The sequence below is a fragment of the Citrus clementina genome, unplaced genomic scaffold, assembly GCF_000493195.1.
Source record: "Citrus clementina cultivar Clemenules unplaced genomic scaffold, Citrus_clementina_v1.0 scaffold_7, whole genome shotgun sequence".
Taxonomy (NCBI): Eukaryota; Viridiplantae; Streptophyta; class Magnoliopsida; order Sapindales; family Rutaceae; genus Citrus; species Citrus x clementina.
Genome location: NW_006262075.1, coordinates 12,632,595 through 12,657,118, shown reverse-complemented (window position 1 = coordinate 12,657,118; position 24,524 = coordinate 12,632,595). Strand labels below are relative to the sequence as shown.

Below are 24,524 nucleotides of genomic sequence, written 5' to 3'. Positions count from 1 at the left end.
AAAGAATGTTACTGCAGAAAAGGCAAGGAAAATCAGTGATTCATTGGGATTTGCCGCTACAGATAATCTTGGCAAATATCTTGGAATGCCTTTACTTCACAACAGAGTGACAAGAGCCACTTATCAAGAAATTGTGGATAATGTTGATAAAAAATTGTCTGGATGGAATGCAATGCATCTCTCCCTTGCTGGGAGAATTACTCTAGCTCAATCGGTAATTCAGGCGATCCCCATTTTTGCCATGCAAACAACAAGGATCCCTCATGGAATTTTGGATAAAATTGATCGGATTTCTCGAAGATTTATTTGGGGGAGCAAGAATGGAAGCCGTAAACTCAGTTTGATTAATTGGGAAATGATATGTTCTCCAAAAGTTGAAGGTGGTCTAGGTTTTAAAAATCTTACAAACATGAACAATGCTCTCCTCATGAAAATTGAATGGAATATGCTAACCTCTACTCACAGTCACTGGATTCGGGTTTTGAGATCAAAATATGGGCTTGATTCAGATTTTATTCCCTCCAAGCTTGAGAATAAACGCAACTCTTATCTCTGGAAAGGCATAAACAGAATATGGGAGTATGTGTTGCAGGGCACGAGATGGTCGATTGGAAAAGGGAATAAGGTAAATTTTTGGCATCAAAGTTGGGTTTCAGAAGAGCTTCTCATTGCTAATCATACTATAACTCAACTACCGGATGAATTGAAGAATAAATGTGTGGCGGATTTTGTGGATATTGAGGGAAATTGGAATTGGAGCATGTTTGGTCATTTTCTTCCCAATCAGATTCTTCTCCAGATTGCAGCAATCAAACTACCTTCGGATGACAACAACGAGGATCAACCTTTTTGGGCTCACTCAAAATCAGGCAAGTTCACATCTAAGTCAGCTTATATCTCCCTTAATAATCCAATCTCCAATAATGATGCCCATATATGGAAATTGATTTGGCATTGGAAAGGACCCCAGAGGATTCGCATTTTCTTATGGTTGGTAATGCACGGAAGAATTAAAACAAAAGAGGAGCTATTTAAGAGACACATCAAAATTTCTATGGACTGTGAATATTGTGGACAGGAAAAAGAAGATGTAATCCATGTTCTTCGTGATTGTGTTGTGGCAAAAAGAATTTGGAATCATTTGGTTCCAGGTATGTTCAAGCAATCCTTTTTCTCTCTTGACCTCCGTGACTGGTTATGCTTCAATTTGGGCAAGGCTGGTATCAATAAGGTTGTGGATGATTGGGCCTGCTTATTTGGCGTTGCTGTTTGGAAAATTTGGTTCTGGCGCAACCAATTTATCTTCACTCACAATGCCCCTTGCTGCACTCAGATGGTCACGGAAATTAGATCGTGGGTTCATGATATCCATATTGCAAGAGCAGGTCTCAATGTTGTTCGTACCAGTAAAACCATCAAAGAAATTGGCTGGCAAGCTCCCTCGGAATCCTTTTTCAAATTGAATACAGATGGTTCTCGATTAAAAAATGGGTTGGCAAGTGCTAGAGGATTGGTGAGGGACTGTTATGGCAAATGGCAGTTTGGATTTGGCATGAACATTGGTCTCTGTTCGGTGACTTCTGCTGAATTATGGGGTTTGTTTCAAGGTCTTCATCTTGCATGGAATCGGGGTATCCAGTACTTGGTGGCAGAGGTGGACAGCCAATGTATCTTTCAACTTATCTCTTCCACAAGAACAGAGCCTAATGCACATCTTTCACTTATCAATGCCATCAAGGAGTTGATGAATAGAGATTGGCAAATTACAATAAAGCATATATATCGGGAAGCTAATTTTGCTGCTGATTTCATGGCCAAGTTGGTAGGATCTTTACCTCTCGGTTTTCATGATTTTGATAACCCACCAGAGGGTATTGGATATTGGTTATGTAATGATATGTATGGGAATACTATTCCCCGCTCTGTTTTGTCCTAATCTTTATTAGGCCCCATTGTATCAAAAAAAAATTTGCAAGGTCTATAAATGTTTAGTATAATTATTGAATTTCTTCATTATTGCAAGTATTATTTTAAGAGCGAGTAAATTAACCAAATGAAAAGTTGCTTCGCAATGGAAACTACCTTGATTAAGTTTTCAATGTCACTGATTTTGATTATTGTTTTGATGCAAATGCATGGATACAAATGTTGCTTGCAAAAAGAGAGGATTGGTCTGTTGGCACTTAAGAGCTTCTTTATATCGATCAGTGATACGGAATATGCAGAAGAAATTCTTACTTCATGGGTTGATGATGATGGAATGTCGTCTGATTGTTCTAATGATTGGGATGGAGTTAAGTGCAACGCCACCACAAGACGGGTGATGCATCTCTTGCTTAATGATACAGCCAAATTCAACTTCTCTTATAACTCTCTTTTTGGAGTTTCACTTATGAATTTCTCACTGTTTCATCCTTTTGAAGAATTGCAAAGCCTCGACTTATCTCTCAATGCGTTTGAAGGTTTCTATGAGAATAGAGGTGTGTATATCGTATATATCTTTCTCGTCCATTATTATTATTGTTATTTTGGTTTTTGATATACAATTTGCATATTCGTTTTAAAAGAAAAATTAATGTCAGTGAGCTACTAATAGTGCATGCATTAGCAGCTTACGACAGCAATGGGAGCTTGAAGCAGCTGAAGATCTTAAATCTTGAAGCTAATCACTTCAATGACAGCATATTACCATATTTGAATACACTGATATCACTTACCACTTTGATTCTGCGGGAAAATAACATTGAAGGTTCCAGAACCATAGAAGGTATATACATTCCAGGCCACAAGATATGTAAGGCGCAACTTAATTGCTCACACACACACATCGAGGGAGAAAAACTTATATATGCATAAATGCAGATTTCGTGTGGATTTGCTATTACATTATGTAGTATTATACTTAATAGAATAGAAATACACTAACACCATATAGTGTAATAATGAATCTGCACGAAATTTACATTTAGCATCTTGATCTGAGAATTTCTCTATATATATGTCTTATTCAACATTAATTTATGTCCTCAGGATTATCAAATTTGAGAAACCTGCAACTATTGGATCTACGTGATAACCCAATATAGGGCTCTTAACAAGGCTAGGTAAGCTATGTACTAAGACACAGTTAAGAAGCAAATTTACCAAGATGTTTATCGAACACAGATATCTCATCGCTCTACAATAATTTTGAAACAATATTTTCATTTTTATCGGCCATGTAGGATTGGCAAATCTGACAAACTTGAAAACATTGGATCTTAGAGATTGTGGAATAACTACAATTCAAGGTATACAGCAACAATCATAACTTCTATTTAATTTCCTAGTTTTTTTCTTTTCTTTTAATTTCTTTTTTGTACTGTTATGGCCTTTTTCTTTTTTCTTTTTCTGAATCCTTTTCGGGATATTAACTTAATTAATTTTAATATAATTTTGAATTCCCTTTCTTCATTATTTTGATTCGAGACAGCCGGCATATTCCATCAACTACTAGCTCATGCTCAAATTTGAATTAGAGCCACTGCTTTCTTTAATGAAGTTTAGTACTTGACAAACCCTACCACTGTCTGCTGAGTCCTGACTCCCCTCATTTCTTTCACTCTCTCCGTTTCTTCTGATTCTTTTAATAGAAAAGTTCTGAATGAAAAACGAAGTCTTCAATAGCTTTTTCATTTCAATGCTTTTGAAGTATTATGGATAAGTATATATCAAAACTATATAGAAGAATTAAGACAAAACTCCCAAATCTAATTAAAATTTTTTATTTATCCTCATTATTAGTTCTTGACGCAGAATTAGCCAAATTCAAAAACTTGGAAGCGTTAGATTGAGTAATAATAATATAAACAGATTTCTAGAAACCGAAGTAAACAATCTACTCGGCGTTTTTATGTTGAAACATGATAATTGAATATTTGAAATAATGACAAACCGTTTGTGGGTAGCTACTTCCTAGATTATGAAGAAAAGTTCTTTTTTCCTTCTTTTTTTGTTTTTCCTCCGGTAAATTCTTTTCAAACATGTTTTGTTTATGCTAGAGAGGAGTAAAAATTTAAGACAAATTTAAGTGTATTTTAAGACAAACTATTATTTAAGAAAACAACTGAAAAATCATAATTTTAATTTAGAGATTAGAATACCAATATCCAATAAACAAGACGAAGTATCAAATTATTCCAGAGAAAATCATAATTTTAATTTAAACAATAAAGCAGCAGCTGATTATGATGAAAAGAAGTGTTGATCGTTCTTTTTTTTTTTTTAAGGTTAATTGAAACACTTTTGCAATCAACATCACATTATATAAGAATTAAATAGATAATGTTATTTACGTTGACCAAAATAATTAGACAATTTGATTTTATGACTTTTTTATAAGTCTTAGATTGGGTTTACGATTGAATTTGCCATAATTAAAAACTACAAAACACTACATTTTATAGGAGTTTCATTCTATGAAATAGTAAGCCTTCTATTTTTACTTTCATTTTTAGGAATATGTGACTTGAAGAATCTTTTAGAGTTGAATCTTGGAGCAAATAATTTTGAGGGTCAGCTGCCTCAATGTTTCAACAACTTGATCCATCTCAAAGTTCTTGATATTTCTTACAATCAGTTAAGTGGAAACTTGCCTTCTATAATCACCAACCTCACATCACTTGAATAATTGGCTCTCTCTTCCATCAATTTCCAAGGCACATTCCCCCTTAGTTCATTAGCTAATCATTCAAGGCTTGAGGTCTTGCTGCTCTCATCAAGAAACAATATGTTGCAAGTGAAAACTGAAAACTGGCTCCCCACATATTGTTTGAAGGTTCTCCAATTATCCAACTGCAATTTAAATGTCAGTCCTACTTTTCTTTTACACCAATACCACTTAAGATTCCTTGACCTCTCTCACAATAAGTTGGTTGGAAATTTCCCAACTTGGTTATTGCAAAACAACTCAAGATTACAAACTGTCTTTGGCGAATAACTCATTCTCAGGAATTCTTCCACTACTTCCAAATGCCAAACACGATATGCTTCGTCTTCTAGATATTTCCAGTAACAATTTCACTGGTAAGCTACCGCAGAATATGGGTATTTTCCTTCAGAAATTGGAGTCTTTGGATATGTCAGAAAATACTTTTGAAGGTGATATTCCTCATTCAATGGGCGAGATGCAAGAGCTACATATACTGGATTTGTCTAGAAATAACTTTTCAGGAGAATTACCCCGACCTATAGTCTCTGGTTGCCTCCCTCTAGATATGTTGGACCTATCAAGTAACAATTTCTATGGCAAAATTTTTCCCAATTACTTGAACTTGACTTATTTGGGTTCGTTATATTTGAACAACAATCATTTCAGTGGGAAGATGAAAGATGGTTTGTTGAGCTCCACTTCATTAGAGGGATTAGATATATCTAACAACATGTTATCCGGCAATATTCCTCATTGGATTGGTAACATCTCAACCCTTTGGGTTCTTTTAATGTCAAAAAACCGTTTGGAAGGTAATTTTCCAGTCCAGCTTAACAATCTTGAAAGTCTTGAGCTTGTAGACATCTCTGAAAATAGTTTACCTGGGTCCATGATAGCTTCCTTGAATCTTTCATCAGTGAAGCACCTTTATCTGCGAAAGAATGCCCTTCGTGGGTTAATTCCAAATGCACTGTTTAGAAGCTCTGCATTAATGACTCTAGATTTAAGGGATAATAAATTTTTTGGTAGGATTCCTCATCAGATCAATGAGCTTTCGAATTTGCATGTTCTTCTTTTGAGAGGAAATTATCTGCAAGGACGTATTCCTAATCAATTATGCCAAATAAAAAAATTAGGTATCATTGATCTTTCGCAGAACAGACTTAATGGGTCAATACCTTCATGCTTGGGTAATGTGTCAATCTGGAGAGAAAGAATTGATGATTTCTCTTATGAATATGAACTACTTGAGGGTTATAAAGTGTATCTGTCTTTAAACCCTACCATTGTTACTTACTACAATTCCACTCTTGATCTGCAACCGCCTGTTGAAAAACATTCCGCAATAGATCGACAACTAGAAGCAGAATTTGCGACAAAAAATAGATATGAATTTTTCATTGGTAGCAATCTTAACTACATGACTGGACTGGATCTGTCAAGCAATGAGTTGAGCGGAGAAATTCCATGGGAACTTGGTCAACTTCAAAATATTCATGCATTGAATCTGTCCAATAATTTACTATTAGGTTCTATACCTAAGAGTTTCTCCAATCTAAAAATGATAGAGAGCCTGGACCTTTCCCACAATTGATTAAGTGGTAGAATTCCTCCTCAACTCACTGAGCTCAACTTTTTATCAAATTTCAACGTGTCATACAATAACTTGTCCGGCCCAACCCCAGACAAAGGGCAGTTTGGCACGTTTGATGAAAACAATTATTAAGGAAACCTTTATCTATGTGGTTCACTCATAAAGAGGAAATGCAGCAGTGCAGTAACACCGACAGCAACACCAGCAGGCAAAGAAGAAGGAGAAGATGAATCTGCAATTAGTATGGTGGCATTATACTGGAGTTTTGGTGCAACCTATGCGACAGTAATATTGAGTTTGTTTGTGGCCCTTGGCATAAACTCATATTGGCGCAGATTATGGTTCTATTTCATTGATAGATGTATTGACACAAGCTACTATTGGCTTTCCAAATAAGTATTCTGTCGGAGATTGTTGATTGAAAGAACCTGAGACTCGAAATGCTACAAATCCAAATAAGGAGTTTTGCCAAATACTATGTTGGTTGTAGCATCATCAGTGCAGCAACTTTAGCTGCAAATTAAAGCTATCAGTGGGTTAATACCAATTAATTTGAGGAACCTCTATCTATAAAAGCAACATCTCAGATTTCTTGTACAAGGAAAATCGGCTAATTAGTTACTCATTATTTAATGATCAAAATAAAAAACCGATTTGTACACATATTATTAGAACATCCAGAGAGGATATCCAAAATGATACAATCAAGTCTCCATTTTTTGACCATTTCTACAATACTAACATTCAGTAAAAAATCTCTCGAATAAAACTGGGAGAAACAGGACAACGCGTTTGCATTTTTTTACTTTGCTCTCTCTTTTAACGCAGGTGGATTGATGATTGCACATCTCAGTTACCCCATTTGCGATCTGCTGTCGGTTTCTTTTCCTTTTTCTGACAACTATAAATCCTTCACCATCCCCACTTTTTTGGTTTACATCTTTTGGGTTTTGCTATTCTTGATCATTGGACTGAGATGCCAAGTTTGTTTTGCCTTCTTTCATTTTCATAAAGGATTTTTATGATAGCACTATCAATTGCAATTATATCTGAAGAATTTTCTGAATGCTCGAACTTATTTTCGTAGCCTGGAGCATCTATATTATGCTGGACTGACTTTACGATGAAGCTAAGTAGCATCTGCCTTGCAAGCTCTGACTTCTCGCGCGGCCTCTGTACTGCACTTTCTTGAGGTATTATCCTTGTCATGACTGCTAATCTTTTATCAAGCTTCTCATCTTTTGCCTCACTTGTGTCATTTTAAGAGTTTGACTCATTTAGGCAGAATGTAGTGGAACATTGTTGGGAACTTGATGTTTACTGGCCTCAAATATTGTTGGACAAAACTCCACTAAATGAGGATTGAGGCTGATTTCAAGTGGTATGTTAAATTTAAATTGATGCAATTCTTCTGCTTTTGGATCATAAAGTTCTATGAAAACATAAAAATTACTGCAGATTACGTTATTTTTGTTTATAAATAAATGGTTTGACTATAATAAGTGCCTATTTAACAAGTCTGAGGTAATTGTGACATTTTAATTACAAATTAAAATCATTTCCTAATGTAAGCTCTCAAGGATTTTTATGGATCATGTGGCCTATGTCTTCGAGTGGTCGCATATGATTAAGAATTACTTTCATATTTTTTACTACAAGTACCATTAATTATCCACGTGAATTTAACTCAGAGAAGCATCCTCAGTCACAAGTTGGTCCGGCTACTTTATAACATGCATGTGTCCTGGAGTTTGGAAAAATAAAAAGACTTAAGAGTTTTGTTATTGGATAATTAATTATGCTGTGCACCCACATATTTCCCTTATATTTTACTCCTCTATAGTTTATTATACATATTTCCCACTTGTTGTGCTGTTTATGTGTTCGGTTAGCTTTTCTGCAAACTGGTATGTATCAGTTTATGTGAAATTCTCAGTTTGGTTCTAAAACTATACTCAAGTTTCCAGGTGAGTTGTCATTAATATCACCGATTTTGACGATAGTTATGAATCAAATACACGTTTAATTTTAAGCTTGCTTCGAAACGGGGAGGACAGCTCGTTGGAAATCGAGAGCTTCTTCATATCAATAATTGATATGAAATACGAAGCCTCTATTTTAACCTTCCTTTTGGTTCCTTTGAGATAGTCATATGTCTCTATGTATGTGTGCTTGTTCGGTTTCTCTAAGCTGGATTTCTTTAAGCTTATTTTCCCTGCCATTCAGCTTATTGGTTGCTCTTAATAATCGAACCATCCGGACTTTTTTTTTTTAAGTTTGCAATTTCATTGAACAATGATTATGTAGGATTAATTTTTTTTTCTTTGTGAAAATCTACAAATATTACAATGTGGGATCTATTTTAGAGATCGATACCTCTAAAATACACACCAATTAAATAAAAGACGAGATCTCCTACTATTGTGGGTGAGGATTTCTCGTTAGGAAATTGCCTTTAACACTGATAGCACCAGCCCATAATTAGACAAATCCTTTGATGGCTCTGATTCTGTCATTGAATAAAGTACACTTTTTAGTTCCCAACTAGCTGACATGCTATAGTAACTTATTTGAATGATGTGGTAGAAATCAAAGTGAAACTTAAAGGAGACAGTCCGACATGCGGGCTAAAAATAATTTGTGGTGTGTTGGAAGTTTGAATTCATAGATTTAGAGCTTAGTCCAAAAGGTTCACGAAGTATAATTTAAAAATCAGCAATATATCTATTTTTACTAATATTTGAATAAATATATGTATCCTTATCCATATTTTATTATTTATTTAAAAATATACAAAAGTACATTATTTTAATTTATAAATCCGACTGTGGGTCCCATTAGACCTGCCAAAGTAGTGGGCAGGCGCGCAACACCTCAGCATTTTCTCAGGTTGTTGAGGACCGCAGGCTGCAGCTCACGGTTGAACTTTCCAGTAGCGTTCTTGACGCCAATATTTTTACTCAGCTTTAACTTTAAGCCTTTCTTTTATAAAATTAATTCACCAGCAGATAGCATGTATTTTTTGGCAAGAATTTATATTGCGAAAGAAAGACATCCCTCAATTCACTTGTTTCTTATTGAAGCAGATGTATTATTATTAGACGAAAAAGCACAAATCGGTAGTCTAATCTATTGTAAAATTTTGTATGCATTTAGGGTGTGTTTGTCACTCAGCATTACACCACATTAAAGCTCTGTATTGTATTAAATCAATACAATATCATGTTTGGCAAAAAGTTAACTTTGTATTAAACCTCATTATAATACACCAAACGCCGCAAAAAATAAACCCGTGGGGAGTCGTAATTAGGCCGCATTGCATTCGAAAAGAGAAATAAAATATTTTCTTCTTCCAAACACGATCCTTAGCCACGACCATGAAACAAAATTTCTCTTCTCAAAACCCAAAACAATACTTTTCTCTCAAACTCACTCATCTATTCACTGATTTTCCTCCATTCTCCAATTTCTCAAGAGCCAAACATAGCAGCCCAGCCGTCGTGCAGCGTGAATCATTAAATGAGTGGTGCAGCTGCAGCACCTGAATCTTTGATTGGAGCGACGGTGTCATTTGAATTCGAACAACAGCATGGTGCGGCGGTGGTGCTACGGCGAGATTCGAATGGATTTACGTGCAGATTTCATTTTTCCATTTAGGTATTCAAGTGTTTTAGTTGATGGCTCTATAAAGCCAAATAAATAATAATAATAATAATAATAATCTATTGAAATCATTTTCATGAAATCTGAAAGTGTAGAGGCGTTGATGTGAGAGAGAGTGATTAAGAGGGTAGTAGAGATTGTGGTGTTGAATTGATGAATTTAGGAGATGGGCCTTTTTTTTTTTTTTTAATTTGTTGGCTTGTTTGTTGGTTTGAATGTTGGTGTTCTGTTTTCTAGCAATTGTTGTGGAAATGAGGTGAATGATAAGAATTTGGAGAAGAACGTAAAAATATTGGTGATTTGAATTTTTCAAAAAAAAAAAAGAAATCATGGCTGATTCTTGCAGGAAGAAGATGATTGCTGCTAGAACAATCAATTACTTTTTTTTTTTCTTTTTCCCAATGTTTCACTTTCCCAACTCTTGGTGATTCAGGCGAAGCCTGAGTTGGTGGCTGATGATAAAACCAAGATGGCACAGATGGTTTGTTCTCCAACAAACCATGAAGAGTGCACGGCTTGTGGAAGTTAAAGGAGCAAATTCTGCTTATATTCCTTAAAAAAAATATATTACCTAGGCATAGGTTACAGACCCTTAATTGAAGGGGCATGTTTTGATAATATGGGTATCTGAAGTATGATTAAATAACTTTAACATGAAGTAACTTAAAATGCTCTGTATAGCTTATGTGTTAATATATCTTGTTAACTGTATAGTTCCTATTTCGTGCTGGGTTGCTGTATTAAGAGTTTGAATACTGTGGAACCTGAAGTAACGATGACAATTTATTGAATTAGGTTATGACAATTTATTGAATTAGGTTAATTACAATTAACGCTAGTGTTACTCATGATTGCAAAGTTGTATTTTTTGGTCCGATTTTGTCCTAGGAATGATATGAGAAGTTTGAAATATGGTGCTTAACTTAAGATTTTATATGCCTTCTTGTGAATTCATGCATACTTATTCATGTCTCACATCTTCTCATTGGGTGCTCAGAACGCATTTTGGGAATTGCATGCAATAACATTGAGGGGTGAATGGTGATGGCCTCCTTAAATGGAAGAAATGAATGAATGGATTAGGAGAAGCTAGAGTGAGAGTGGAGTGCATTTGAAATTCCTATCACACCCATTTGGATGCATTGTTTTCCACTCTATTTAAATTTTCTTTATCCTTCAAATTAAGTTGAAAGTAGTTTTGAATTTTGATGATGGAGCCTTAGACTCTTGAAAATCTTGAAGATTGCGATGTTGCTGAAGAGCATGGAGATGGAGTGATTGCTGAAGATGCTGAAGCTGGTGTTGCTATTGTTGCTGCAATAGTGAAGTTATTGAGGTTAGTAGCAGCACTGTAAATGGCGGTGCTGTTGCTGCTGAAGAGAGCCCGCATGGTAAGGGATGATATTTGACATTATTTATGGATATAGCATAACTGTTCTTATTCTAATATTCAACATTAATTTTACAGATGAAGAGAAGCCTTAAGATTGCTGCTTGCTAGGGAAAGAATAAGTGAAGAGATGCTGAACCAGATCTTAGAAGACATGCTTGAAGGTGTTTTTTCCAATAAAAAGAGAAGCGACATCACAAAGACTACTTATTGGGGCAATATTAATACTGGGAAGAAGAATAATCCATGGGAAAATGCTATGCAGATGCTCCTAAGATAGAGATATATGAGTTTTGTAACTAAGTTAATATCTTCGTAACTAATTATAGTGAAGCACATTTATTTAGATTCTTATTAGGTTTATTATTTTCTTGGAATTTGCTTGTGGACAAAGAATTTAATATGTCAAGTGAATTGTGTCTATTGTACATCAACTTTAACATATAATAAATCAATAAATGATTCAATTTTAATAGTACTTGTGTTTATATCAATAAGAATTTCGAAGATACTATAAATATCAGTTTGTATATTTGAAACCCTAGTGTTCAATAAATTTGAATAATATTAATTTATTCATAAATTTATAATTTATTTTAACTAATAATAAATATTTAAATTTGAATAATATTAATTTAAAATTAATAATAATATAAATAATATAAAATATTAATACAATTTAAATATATTAATATAATATAATATTTAATTTCAATTAATCACAAAAAAATAATACAGTACAGTGTAGCACCAAATATTGTACAATATTATTATAATACAGTGCTAATGCAATACAACATAATACAATACACCAGCATTAAAATAATACAATGTAGCATAATACAATACAGTCTGACAAACGCACCCTTAGATGATTATGGTCATCAGTATCTCTTCTTCATTCACTTTTCCTTTTCTTTAATTATTGCGGAAACCCATTTTGAGTAGTTATCAAAATTACGGTGACCACGTGAGCTGTGGGAGAAAAAAAAGTCGTGGCAATGAACAAATACAAAGAAAAGAAATGGGATCTGATTATACGAAACTTGAAAACAACTCTCAAAATCCGGCTGAAACGCCGCAATTTCCTTATGTAGCAAATCTTGTACGTTCACAAGTGAAGTGCGAAGCTGACATTTCACTTTGCCAAAAGCCGTGCACGTGAAACTAACCAATTTGCTTCTTCAATTATTTCTTTGGTCGGTTATAAGTCAAAATCAATTTACAATAATATTTAAGTCAACATTTCAAGTTTACACCTTATGCTCCAAATTCTATACTCCACCTCAATAATTAGATTTCTATATCTTATAATACTAATAAATCATCCACATCATCACCAATCTCATTATTGACCATGAACTATCAAAACACACACACACACACAAAAGCACATGAATTGAGGAAACGGTGAAGGCCACGCGTTTCATCTCTACAATGCCTTGTAAGTGTCCTTGTGCACCTAAAATGATCTACCAATTACAAAAATTAACTTGGGACCGATTTTATCCATTTGTTCGGAACCTTAACTATAAACAAAGCATACTAGTCTTTAAATTAACTTTATTCCCATGCAAATGCAACTTCAAATAAAGATAAAATGATAGAAATCTTACTCCCTTTGGTGAGAAACTCAACTTGAAAGCTTGAATCATTTCCCTCTAACTCAAATCCTCTCTCTACAATTCCTACATTTAAATTCCTTCTCAAATCCAAATGAATTTAAGGATAAAAATACTCTAAAATAACTCTCCAATTCAAGCTGTGAAGGGTCAAATTGAATTTTGGAAAAATCCTAACTCATGAAAATTTTCCCATTGTCTTCCTCTCATGCCCGTGAGCTTTTGCAAAGAAGTGGTAAGTGCTTTCTTTTTTAACGAGCTTTATAGATAAGGAGATCAGCTTATATATGTTCATAAGTTATTATTAATAACTTTATAAGTCAAGGTATTAAACAGATTTACTGAATACATGAGCAAAGTTGTAGTTTATTTGGTGAACTCTGAAGGCATCAATTGTAACATCCATTTCTAGCATAGATTCCCCTCCCCCCCCCCCCCCCCCCCAAGAAATCTAACATGCTTATACAGATCACATACAGGATTCAAACTTTAGAAGATTCTGAACTATTTATGGCCATAGATAAGGTCAACTGATTTAGTTAGTTGGCAATGAAGGAGGGTTGCTTGGTAAAGCTGTTAGATCTTTCGAAATTCAGAGATGACGGGTAGCAACGAGTGATAATTTTTGTTTTCCCCCATAGCCTTGAACAAAGTGAGGAGAAACCATTGATTCATTTTATGCAATGGATGGATATTATAGATCTATCTTTTTTTTATTTAACGGTTGTTATTATTGATTCTAGAAAAACATTTTTGGATTTGGCAAACGGAGTTTTTCCATTTTTAAAAGAAGAGTCCCAGGTTCCAAACCATACTGCCATGGCTTCCAAATCGCTGTCTTACAAAGAAGTAGCTATGGCACCACCAGGCACTCTTGATATTACAATCAACATAGTATTAGGCATAATTCCTCATTCGATTTTGTAGATTTCGAGTCCCAGGTTCTTTCAATTAATCAACATGAGCATATTCGAGATACAATAAGAAGTTGTTAATTTACATCCAACAGAAACTGGAGAATAAAAAATAAGTCTAACCATAACGAAACCACTTGAAGGTGTTGGGAAAATATGCTCTTTAAAAGCATATGTGTTTATTTAATTGTAATAAACTATTTTTCTGATTAATAAAATAAATGAGATATTTTATTCAAATATCTTAATTGCATTAATACTTGTATTAAAGTCCATTTAATCATATTATATGTATTTATGTGATCACCATGTGGATTCACAGAAGACATAAATACAAGTCATCTTATGATTAAATAAATTTAGTTCGCAGTTGATAAATAAAGTTGGGCACTTTATTTAGGTATAGACTGTAATAAATTCATTGAATGATTTGTCTTAATCATGTATGAATTTATTGATGTAGTACGACTACATTGAACAGGATCACATATGAGATTTAATTAACTTTGTAATAACTGTCAGACTTATTAAATCTCATAGGCGTTGATTTTACTGTAATCTTAATCTTGAGTTAATTATGATTTCATGATTGTAATTGTTATTCCATTTGAGTTACCAATGGGCACGACACATTCTTATGGTCAAGATTACCCGGTATCTTGGTGGGAGCAATTATGAGTATTGGAGTTATGGATTAACAATATAGAATTTGTACAACACATCTCTTGATGGGTTTTCGGCACTTGATCATAGAATTCTCTGGCCAGAGTGTGTCAACATATTTAGTATGTTGAAAATGATCATTAGAGAAAACCAGTAAGGATCAAGGAATAAGATGTTATTAAATTGATTGGACAGTTGAGATATCAATTTAATTAACGATGTGGTACAAAGGATTGTGCAGTAAAGAAATCAATGTGGCTTGGGACGAATTATTATTCGAGCATACAATTATGGAAGTCAGTTCCAATCTTTTAGTGGAGTAGATTTGGAATTAAATAATTGGGCTAGTTTAATTACAAGCCTAATTATTGTAGCCACTATTGTATGTTCCCAAATGATCCCCGGGTTAGCTCATTTAATTGACTGCACCACTACTGGACTAATAAGTAAGATAACTAGCTATTTGGATCAAAAGCCTAAATATATCATTTAGTGGGAGGCTCCATTTAATTAGTTTTTGTATAAGGGGCCTTATGTTATTTTACAAGGTGGGTCCCCTATTGAAAAAGCAAATTACGTGAGTTTTGTTTTTTGATATTTGGAGCCTAGGGTTTTCACTAAAGGGTGATATAAAAAAGACTTATTTTTCTCTAAAGAAGAGAGAAGCCACTTTATACAGATCAGAGAATAAGATTTTTCTCTCCATTGTTGAGAGAAAAATTTTCTCGTGCTAGTTGCTTTGGTAGTGATAAAGGCGCCCACACGTCAAGTGCAGATCGAACCTGAGTCATAACCTGGAAGATCATTGGTGACAGTTCGTGATCTAGCAAGCGTGGTGGTGACGGATCGTGATCTAACAGGAGTGGTGGTGGCGGATCGTGATCTAGGAGCCTAAATCATTTCAACGGAAAAAGCCAAATCGGATTTTCAAGGTACGATTTCTGGATTACGTATTCTTATATATTATATGAGAGCGATCTTCAAAAGGTTTAATAAAAATTTAAAAACCTAATTTTTCCCCAACAATTGGTATCAGAGCCATCTCATATTAATATATAAGAATTTCGTATGAAATCATTCTTGAAATTTATGTATTAGAGTGGCACAATTTATTCAGATATATATTAATTGTTTAATATATGAATAAAGCATGTTTTGTTTTGTCTTAATTCATGGTTATATTTTCCGTTGTATTTTTTCTTTGGATCTGTAACAAGAGGGGTGATTTTTTATCATCATGTTTCCCTCTTGATTTATTTTACTGTTATAGAATTTTTGTAAGCCAAAAATTGGCCTAGGATATTTGTAAATTAATCTCGGATTTTCAAGATCAAAGCGACGAAGGCCGGAAATTGACAGCGGCAACCAGCAGCAAGCAGCGCGCGGCTCGCAGCACACGCTGCCAGCAGCGCGCGCTGCAAGCCAGCAGCCAGCGTGTGCTGCTCGCGCAGCCAGCAACGCACACTGTGCGTGCAGCAGCCAGCGCACGCTCGCGTGCAACAGCCAGCACACGCAGCAGGTAGCGCGAGCAGGAGCTTTCCGTGCAGCGCGAGGGAGGTGTTTGGTACATTTCCGGTGTGACGGCGGCAGCAAACTCGGCGTCGGAGATGGCTGGAAATTGTGAACAGTGGCTGCCCTTTGTGGTGATGGCGGCTGGGGAGAGAAAAAGATGGATTTAGGGTTTTAATGATTTTTATCATTACGATCCCTATAGTTCCATAGATTTTCTCTTTGGGCTGATAAGTTTTAATTTTTTGCATTTAAGTCTAAAAAACAGTTTTGAACTTAAAGAATCCTAGTTTTAGGCCCAATTGATATTTGGGCTTAATGGATTAAAATGCATGGATAAAATTGAACACATTAAATTTATTTTTGGTCCAAAAGTTTTATTTTAATAAAAAAAAATTTAATTATTTATTTATTTCCTTCCAAAAATTAAAATTGGACCAATTATAAATTTAAAAGCCCAATTTCCCCTAGTCCATTAACAAAAATAAGATTATGAAAGATGGACATTGACAAGAAGCCCAATGAAGATTAGGCTTAGGGTTAATGTATTTTTCATTATTAGGAAAGCCATGAATTAAGATTATTTAATTGTTTTTCTATATGTTATGTTTTGGATGATAACATGCCATGATAACATGTCATATAGAATAGGTAGTGCCACTCTATGCATAATGATACATGTCATTCATTAATAATGAATTTCATTATATTGTTTGAAATTTGCATATGCTTAATAATATTTGATATCATCTAGATAATATTATAGGAAGCATGCAATTAACAATATGTATGTTTTAAAAAGGAAAAACCAATTTTAAAATATTGAGTGGGAGAGGGAAAATTCAAGATAATTTTCCCACGGGCTCCATTGTTAGTTCAATAATAAAATTATATATATACCTCGACTTCATGATACGGTGATGCTCCCTTCGGAGGGTATATATATTAGATATTTTATTTGATGAACTTCTTCAAAGATAAAATTGAAATATTTTTCAATCGATTGTTCACCCCAACGGTGACTATTGATATGAAAAATACGTAGATTGAAACAATGGTTATACACTCAACTAAAGTTTGTTATTAACCTTCCCAACGAAGCTCTGTTAACAAATTTAGGCCCAAAGAGATAACGATAATTATTTATCATGTCTTTGCATGAAAGTAAATAATCTAATGGATAATTGGGTCTAGTAAGTGTAGAACCACAGTCTACGCCAATAGGAGTTTATCCAAAGGATTGCAAACGAACCCAAAGTCACTGTAAAAAATGATGCACCAAAACTCCATTTTAATGCCACCATATCAATCACCGAATCGGCTTCTTCTTCTTCTGCTCCTTCTGTTGATGTTGCTGGTGGTGTTAATTCGCTGTTGTATTTCTTCCTTATCGGGGAACCACAAAGATCATGGTTTCCTATATAACTGCTCTCATCAAATGTGGCGAACTGCTCTTTGTCTGGGCTTGGGCCCGACAAGCTGTTGTATGATACATTGAAGTTGGATAAAAGGTTGAGCTCAGTGAGTTGAGGAGGAATATGACCACTTAATATGTTGTGGGAAAGGTCCAGGCTCTCTGTCATTTTTAGATTGGAGAAACTCTCTGGTACAACACTTGATAATAAATTATTGGACAGATTTAATGCACCAATATTTTGAAGTTTCCTAATTTCCTAGGAAATTTCTCTGCTCAACCTATTGCCTGACAAATCCAGTCCCGCCATGTACACAAGATTGCTGCCGATGAAAAATTCATATCTATTCCTTGTCTCAAATTCTGCTTCTACTCGTTGATATATTGATACACGTGGTTTAACAGGCGATTGTAGATCAAGAATAGATTTGCAGTAATTATTAACAACAGAATCGATGTAGAAACCGTGATACACTGTGTATTCACCAAGCAAACAATAGTCATACAAATAATAGTTAGTTCATTCTTTCCAAAATGGCACATTATATACCCAGGCATAAAGGTATTGATGTTGGGAAAATATGCTCTTTAAAAGCATGTGTATTTATTTAATTGTAATAAATATTTTTCTGATTAATAAAATTAATGAGGTATTTTATTCAAATATCTTAATTGCATTAATATTTTTATTAAAGTCCAATTAATCATATTATATGTATTTATGTGATCACCATGTGGATTCACAGAAGACATAAATACAAGTTATCTTATGATTAAATAAATTTAGTTCGCAGTTGATAAATAAAGTTGGGCACTTTATTTAATTATAGACTGTAATAAATTCATTGAATGATTTGTCTTAATCATGTATGAATTTATTGATGTAGTATGACTACATTGAACATGATCACATATGAGATTTAATTAACTTTGTAATAATTGTCAGACTTATTAAATCTCATAGGCATTGATTTTACTGTAATCTTAATCTTGAGTTAATTATGATTTCATGATTGTAATTATTATTCAATTTGAGTTACCAATGGGCATGACACATACTTGTAGTCTGGATTACCCAGTATCTTGGTGGGAGCATTTATGAGTATTGGAGTTATAGATTAACAATATATAATTTGTACAACACATCTCTTGATGGGTTTTCGGCACTTAATCATAGAATTCTCTGGCCAGAGTGTGTCAATATATTTAGTATGTTGAAAATGATTATTAGAGAAAACCAGTAAGTATCAAGGAATAAGATGTAATTAAATCGATTGGACAGTTGAGATATCGATTTAATTAATGATGTGGTACAAAGGATTTTGCAGTAAAGAAATCAATGTGGCTTGGGACGAATTATTATTCGAGCATACAATTATGGAGGTCAATTCCAATCTTTTAGTAGAGTAGATTTGAAATTAAATAATTAGGCTAGTTTAATCACAGGCCTAATTGTTACAGCCACTATTGTATGTTGCCAAATGATCCCCGAGTTAGCTCATTTAATTGATTGCACCACTACTGGACTAATAAGCAAGATAACTAGCTATTTGGGTCAAAAGCCTAAATATATTATTTAGTGGGAGGCTCCATTTAATTAGCTTGTGTGTAAGGGGCCTTATGTTATTTTACAAGGTGGGTCCCCTATAGAAAAAGCAAGTAACGTGAGTTTTGATTTTTATTATTTGGAGCCTAGGGTTTTCACTGAAGGGTGATATAAAAAAGCTTATTTTCTCTAAAGAAAAAGAGAGCAGCCACTTTATACAGATCAGAGAAAGATTTCTCTCTATTGTTGAGAGAAAAATTTTCTCGTGCCAGTTGCTTTGGTAGTGATAAAGGCGCCCACACATCAAGTGCAGATCAAACCTGAATCATAACCTGGAAGATCATTGGTGCCAGTTCATGTTCTGGCAAGCGTGGTGGTGACGGATCGTGATCTAACAGGAGTGGTGGTGACGGATCATGATCTGGGAGCCTAAATCATTTCAGCAGAAAAAGCCAAATTGGATTTTCAAGGTACGATTTCTAGATTACAAATTCCTATATATTATATGAGAGCGGTCTTTAAAATGTTTTATAAAAATTTAAAAACCTGATTTTTCCTCAGCAATTGACCCATCAAGTATCTTATGTGAAAGATTCATAATACGCAATGTTCCTAATTGGCACAATTCATTAGGAATATGCCCTTGTAGAGAATTCCCTCTCAAAACAAGAACATGCAGATTCGAAAGCTCATTGATCTTACAAGGAATCCTACCAGAAAATTTATTATCCCTCACTCTAGAATGATTAATTTAGAGCTTCTAAACAGTTCATTTGGAATTAACCCATTAATAGCATTCTTCTGCAGATAAAGGTGTTTCACTGATGAAAGATTGGAGGAAGATACCATGGACCCACACAAACTATTTTTAGAGATGTCTATAAGATCAAGACCTCTAAGAGCATCTCCAAAAGACTCTTCAAATAAAATTCTACTTCTTATTTGAAGAGTCATATCAATATTAAACACTCCAAAAGACACGTTAATTTAGATTCTTCAAATAAGATTTGTTTCTCACTCTTCAATATTGCTGAGTGAGTTTCTCCCTCTTCTATTAATATTTTATTATTATTTATTGAAAAGATAAGACTGCAATAATTATTATTTATGTTTCCTTTCAAAAACATAACAACAATTCAATTTGATAGTGGGAAAGATTTAATTAAAATAATATTAACTTATTCTTATTTGATGAGTCTTTTGGAGGAGATTGTATTTTTCTATACACTTATTTGCCACATCAGTAAGCAAATTGAAATTTGAAGAGTAAAATCTTATGTCTTTTGGAGATGCTCTAAGGTGGCTGAGTTGGACTGGAATATTAGCTTCCAAATAATTTTTTGACATTAAAAGAACCCTAAGAGTTGAGATGTTACCAATCCAATTAGGAATATTACCAGATAACATGTTGTCGGATATATCTAACCCCTCTAATGAAGTGGAGCTCCTCAAACCATCATCCATCTTCCCACTAAAATGATTGTTGTCCAAATATAACCAATGCAAATGAGTCAAGTTTATATATTTGGGAAAAATTTGGCCATATAAATTGTTATTTGATAGATCTAGCAAATCTAGAGCGAAACAACCAAGTAACACGGTTTGCATTGGTTATATTTGGACAACAATCTTCAGGTTTCTAGAGAACTGTTTATATTATTATTACTACTCAAATTCAATGCTTCCAAGTATTTGAATTTAATTAGCTAATCCTGTATCAAGAATTAATGAACATAAATAAAACTTCAAAAGCGTTGAAATGTAAGAGCTATTAAAAAATCGTTTTTCATTCAAAGCTATAAGTAATGAAATGAAGATAGATATCATTGCTGATTTAAAAAAATTAAATTCAGAAAAAAAAAGAAAGAGTGAAAGAAATGAGCAGGTTATGTTAGAAAATAGTGATAGAGTATGTCAAGGACTAAAGTTTATTAAAGAAAGCAGTGGTTCTAATTCAAATTTGATCAAGTTAGAATTAGTCAATTATGCATCGAGAATCAAAAGAATGAAGAATGAGAATTCAAAATTAGACTTAAAAATTATAATAAAGTGATTAGTTAAGATTCAATTAAGCTGATTTACTAAAAAAAATATCGAAAAATAAAAGGCCATAATATTGCCAAAAAGACTAGGAAATTAAGTAGGAAGGGGTGATTGTTGCGGAATTCCTTGAAGTGTAGTTATTCCACAACCACGAAGACCAATTGCTTTCAATTTCGTGAAATATGCCAATCCTACTTCAGTAAATAGCAAAGTGTTACTTTAAAATTATTGTAGAAGACGGTGATCATTGTGATAGATTTTCATTATTAACTGAATCAAGTGTCAACATTGTAGCATAAGGAAATTGCGGCATCTCAGTTGGATTTTGAGGGTCGCTATTTCGTATCATCAGTCCCATTTGTTAGTGGGGACTCACTCTAGACTCACAAATATTTAACATAATTTTGATAACTACTTAAACCGCGTTTCCTTGATAATTAAAGAAAAAGAGAAGTGAATGAAGCAAAAGATACTGATGACCATAATTATGTAAATAAATACAAGATTTTACAATAGGTTAGACCACTAAGTGCTTTTTTGTCTAATATAATGCATCTGCTTTAACAAGTTACAAGTGAATTGAGGCTTATCTTTCTTTCGCAATGTAAAATCTTGCCAAAAAATACATGTTATCTACTGGTGAATTAATTTGATAAAATAAAGGCTTAAAGTTAAAACTGAGTAAAATATTGGCGTAAAGAAAGCTACTGAAAAATCATCAAATGCTTGTTAAGGTAAGATAACAGTTGCCATTGAACGTCAAGTGATGAAAACATCAAAACCCCCATAAATATATTTGACTCCTTCAATAAAAATTTAAGCAACACCCAGATGCAATGGAAATAAACAAGTTTTCAGCTGAGATGGCAGAAGTAATTCCTCCGCAATCAAGTGTGAATTCTCAATTTATTCTTTTTGCCCCCAAGGGCATCGTCAAGTGATTTTCAAACAGTCTTTTTTTTTTTTGGTTGGTCGTCCGAGGTTTTATTTGAGAAAAGGGGTTAAAAAATAAACTTCCGCTTTACTCATCCCTTTACCTTTATTAGGGGAAAAAATAAGATTAATTTTTAATCAAGCTGACATCATATGCAAATTATGTGACATCTTAAGTTACCATGAAATTTGGCTTTATAAGTGTTTTCTGTTTCTGAAAACGAAAAATAGCAAAATGGAAATCCTTTTAACTTTCGGCTAGACGTTTTCAGAAACGTTTTTCATGAATAGAAAAAGTTTTTATAAAGAAGCATTGAGCGATCAGTCTCTTATCGTGGCCTGCGGCCTGCAGTTCTCAACAATGCTCATCTAGCCTCTTTATAATCCACTTTTGAAATATAGATAAGGATACATTCATTAATTCAATTACTAGTCAAAATAGATATATTATCGATTTTCAGATTATACTTAATATTGATAACTCTTTGGACTGAGCTTTAAATCTATAAATTCAAACTTCCAACACACCACAAATTATTTTTAGAGCCCGCATGTTGGATTATCTCCTTCAAGTTTCACTTTGATTTCTAGCTCATTATTCAAATGAGTTACTATAGTATGTCTTGCTAGTTTTGAACAAAGTACGCGAGAATGTTACATCCGCTTTAACAAGAAACGAGTGAATTAAAATAATTGACCAGATTAAGAGAGAAAAGAATGTTGAAAATGTGTAATTGATGGTTTTGAAGGTATTAAAGTAATTTTTAACTTACAAGTAATGGAATCCAGAGTTAAAAGCTATGGGGTAAATGTTCATTGCAAGTCTATCGCATAAAATTAGTTGTGAGAACATGAGTCAACTCCCAGATATTGATAATAGCTGAGTTTGACCATCATCGTTGTTAGTCGAAAGTACAAACTTTTATTTAACATTTTTCTTAGGATTCTAATTTTAGTAAATTAAAGTATATTTATAAGTAATGTTTGATACTTTGATTAAGTTTTCTAGAGATGGATTATATTTACATATTGATGTGTCTTGTAAACGATATGATAAGTGATTTTCTTTCTTTATTTTGATTATAAACATATGAGAGTATTTTAATGAAAAGGAATATATATTCAAAGTATGCTTAAAATTTATGTTTATGCATATGTATATAAAAGTTTGTCTTCAAAATCATTAGACAATACCCTTTTCTTCAAATACACAGATAAGCATAGAGATATAATTTTAGTTATAAATATTCAATTACAAAGATACAGTTGAGATATAAGTCTTTGGGGCCTATTTGAGCACACACAAGGCTTTGGGTTGTGTGCTTGGCTGCTTTTGCCTTTTGGAGGCTATTTTACGCATGCGATATAGTGAGATACACTGAGATACATGAGATAGCGAGGTCTGCTGTTGTAACTCTGAGCACGATAGTACACTTCCAATACTAGGGACGGCAAAATAACTCATACCCAGACAGGACCCGAATGAACCCAAATAATCTGGACTAGGTTCAACCCGTACCGAATACAAATAACATCCGGAATCCAACAACAATATCATGAACCTTGATGTATCCAGGTCCAGGTCTAGTATTGAGTCAACTTGCATATCTGAAACCCAAACCTGGATATCCTTATTCTTAATATTACATTTTAAAAAATTTTTAACATAAATAGAAAAGCAAAAAATTAAAAGAATAAAAAATGAACGAGGAAATGTAACACCCTAGGCGAATCTCACATCGGAAAAGCACGAGAGAAATACTGGGTATATAAGGGATGATCTACACCTTAATTGACAAGACGCATTAAAGAACAAATCCGTGCGGGTCTTGTTAAGGCCCAAAGCAGGCAATATCTTGTTAGGTCTGGGTTGGGTCATGACATTATGGTATCAGAGCGGCTCCGTGTGTCCTCTTGAGTGATGGTGGAGCAAACCTCAGCGAGGACGCTGAGTCCCCAAGGGGGTATATGTAACACCCTAGGCAAATCTCACATCGGCAAAGCACGGGAGAGATACTGGGTATATAAGGGGTGATCTACACCTTAATTGGCAATATGCATTTTGGGGTGTTTGGGCCCCCCAAGAACAAATCCGTGCATGCCTTGTTAAGGTCCAAAGCAGACAATATCTTGCCAGGTCTGGGTTTGGTTCATGACATTATGGTATCAAAGCATCTCTGCATGTCCTCTTGAGCGATGGTGGGACAAACCTCAACGAGGACGCTGAGTCTCCAAGGGGAGTGTATGTAACACCCTCGACGAATCCCACATCGGCAAAGTACGGAAGAGATGCTGGGTATATAAAAGGTGATCTACACCTTAATTGGCAAGACGCATTTTGGGGTGTATGGACACCCCAAGAGCAAATCTGTACGGGCCTTGTTAAGGCCCAAAGCGGACAATATCTTGCCAGGTCTGGGTTGGTTCATGACATTATGGTATCAAAGCATCTCCGCATGTCCTCTTGAGCGGTGGTGGGGCAAACCTCAATGAGGACGCTGAGTCCCCAAGGGGGGTGTATGTAACACCCTAGGCGAATCCCA

The 24,524-nt window shown here is 34.2% G+C and overlaps 2 protein-coding genes across 2 annotated transcripts; one reads left to right on the top strand and one right to left on the bottom strand.

The window, feature by feature from the left end:
* The first annotated feature begins 2,071 nt into the window (after positions 1-2,071).
* LOC18036132 (probably inactive leucine-rich repeat receptor-like protein kinase At2g25790) lies at positions 2,072-6,284 on the top strand. The gene is made up of 5 exons (XM_024181154.1): positions 2,072-2,480; positions 2,612-2,767; positions 3,225-3,290; positions 4,497-4,553; positions 4,990-6,284. Exons 1-5 carry the CDS (start codon positions 2,072-2,074, stop codon positions 6,282-6,284), a joined length of 1,983 nt encoding a protein of 660 aa, XP_024036922.1.
* Positions 6,285-17,235: 10,951 nt separating this feature from the next.
* Positions 17,236-20,469, bottom strand: LOC112096928 (phytosulfokine receptor 1-like). Its single transcript, XM_024181153.1, has 3 exons — positions 20,382-20,469; positions 17,748-17,933; positions 17,236-17,648 (listed from the first exon to the last, which is right to left on the bottom strand). Exons 1-3 carry the CDS (start codon positions 20,467-20,469, stop codon positions 17,236-17,238), a joined length of 687 nt encoding a protein of 228 aa, XP_024036921.1.
* Positions 20,470-24,524: the final 4,055 nt, after the last annotated feature.

Excerpts from the sequence above, each read along its gene's own strand:
- LOC18036132 (XM_024181154.1), top strand. The coding sequence starts at position 2,072 with ATGGAAACTACCTTGATTAAGTTTTCAATGTCACTGATTTTGATTATT. Across the intron at positions 2,768-3,224 it reads AGGTTCCAGAACCATAGAAG|GATTGGCAAATCTGACAAAC; the intron begins GTATATACATTC and ends TCGGCCATGTAG. Across the intron at positions 3,291-4,496 it reads TGGAATAACTACAATTCAAG|GAATATGTGACTTGAAGAAT; the intron begins GTATACAGCAAC and ends TTTCATTTTTAG.
- LOC112096928 (XM_024181153.1), bottom strand. The coding sequence starts at position 20,469 with ATGGATGATGGTTTGAGGAGCTCCACTTCATTAGAGGGGTTAGATATA. Across the intron at positions 17,934-20,381 it reads TAATATTCCTAATTGGATTG|TGTATCACGGTTTCTACATC; the intron begins GTAACATCTCAA and ends GTGAATACACAG. Across the intron at positions 17,649-17,747 it reads GGCGGGACTGGATTTGTCAG|AGAGTTTCTCCAATCTAAAA; the intron begins GCAATAGGTTGA and ends GTGTTGTACCAG.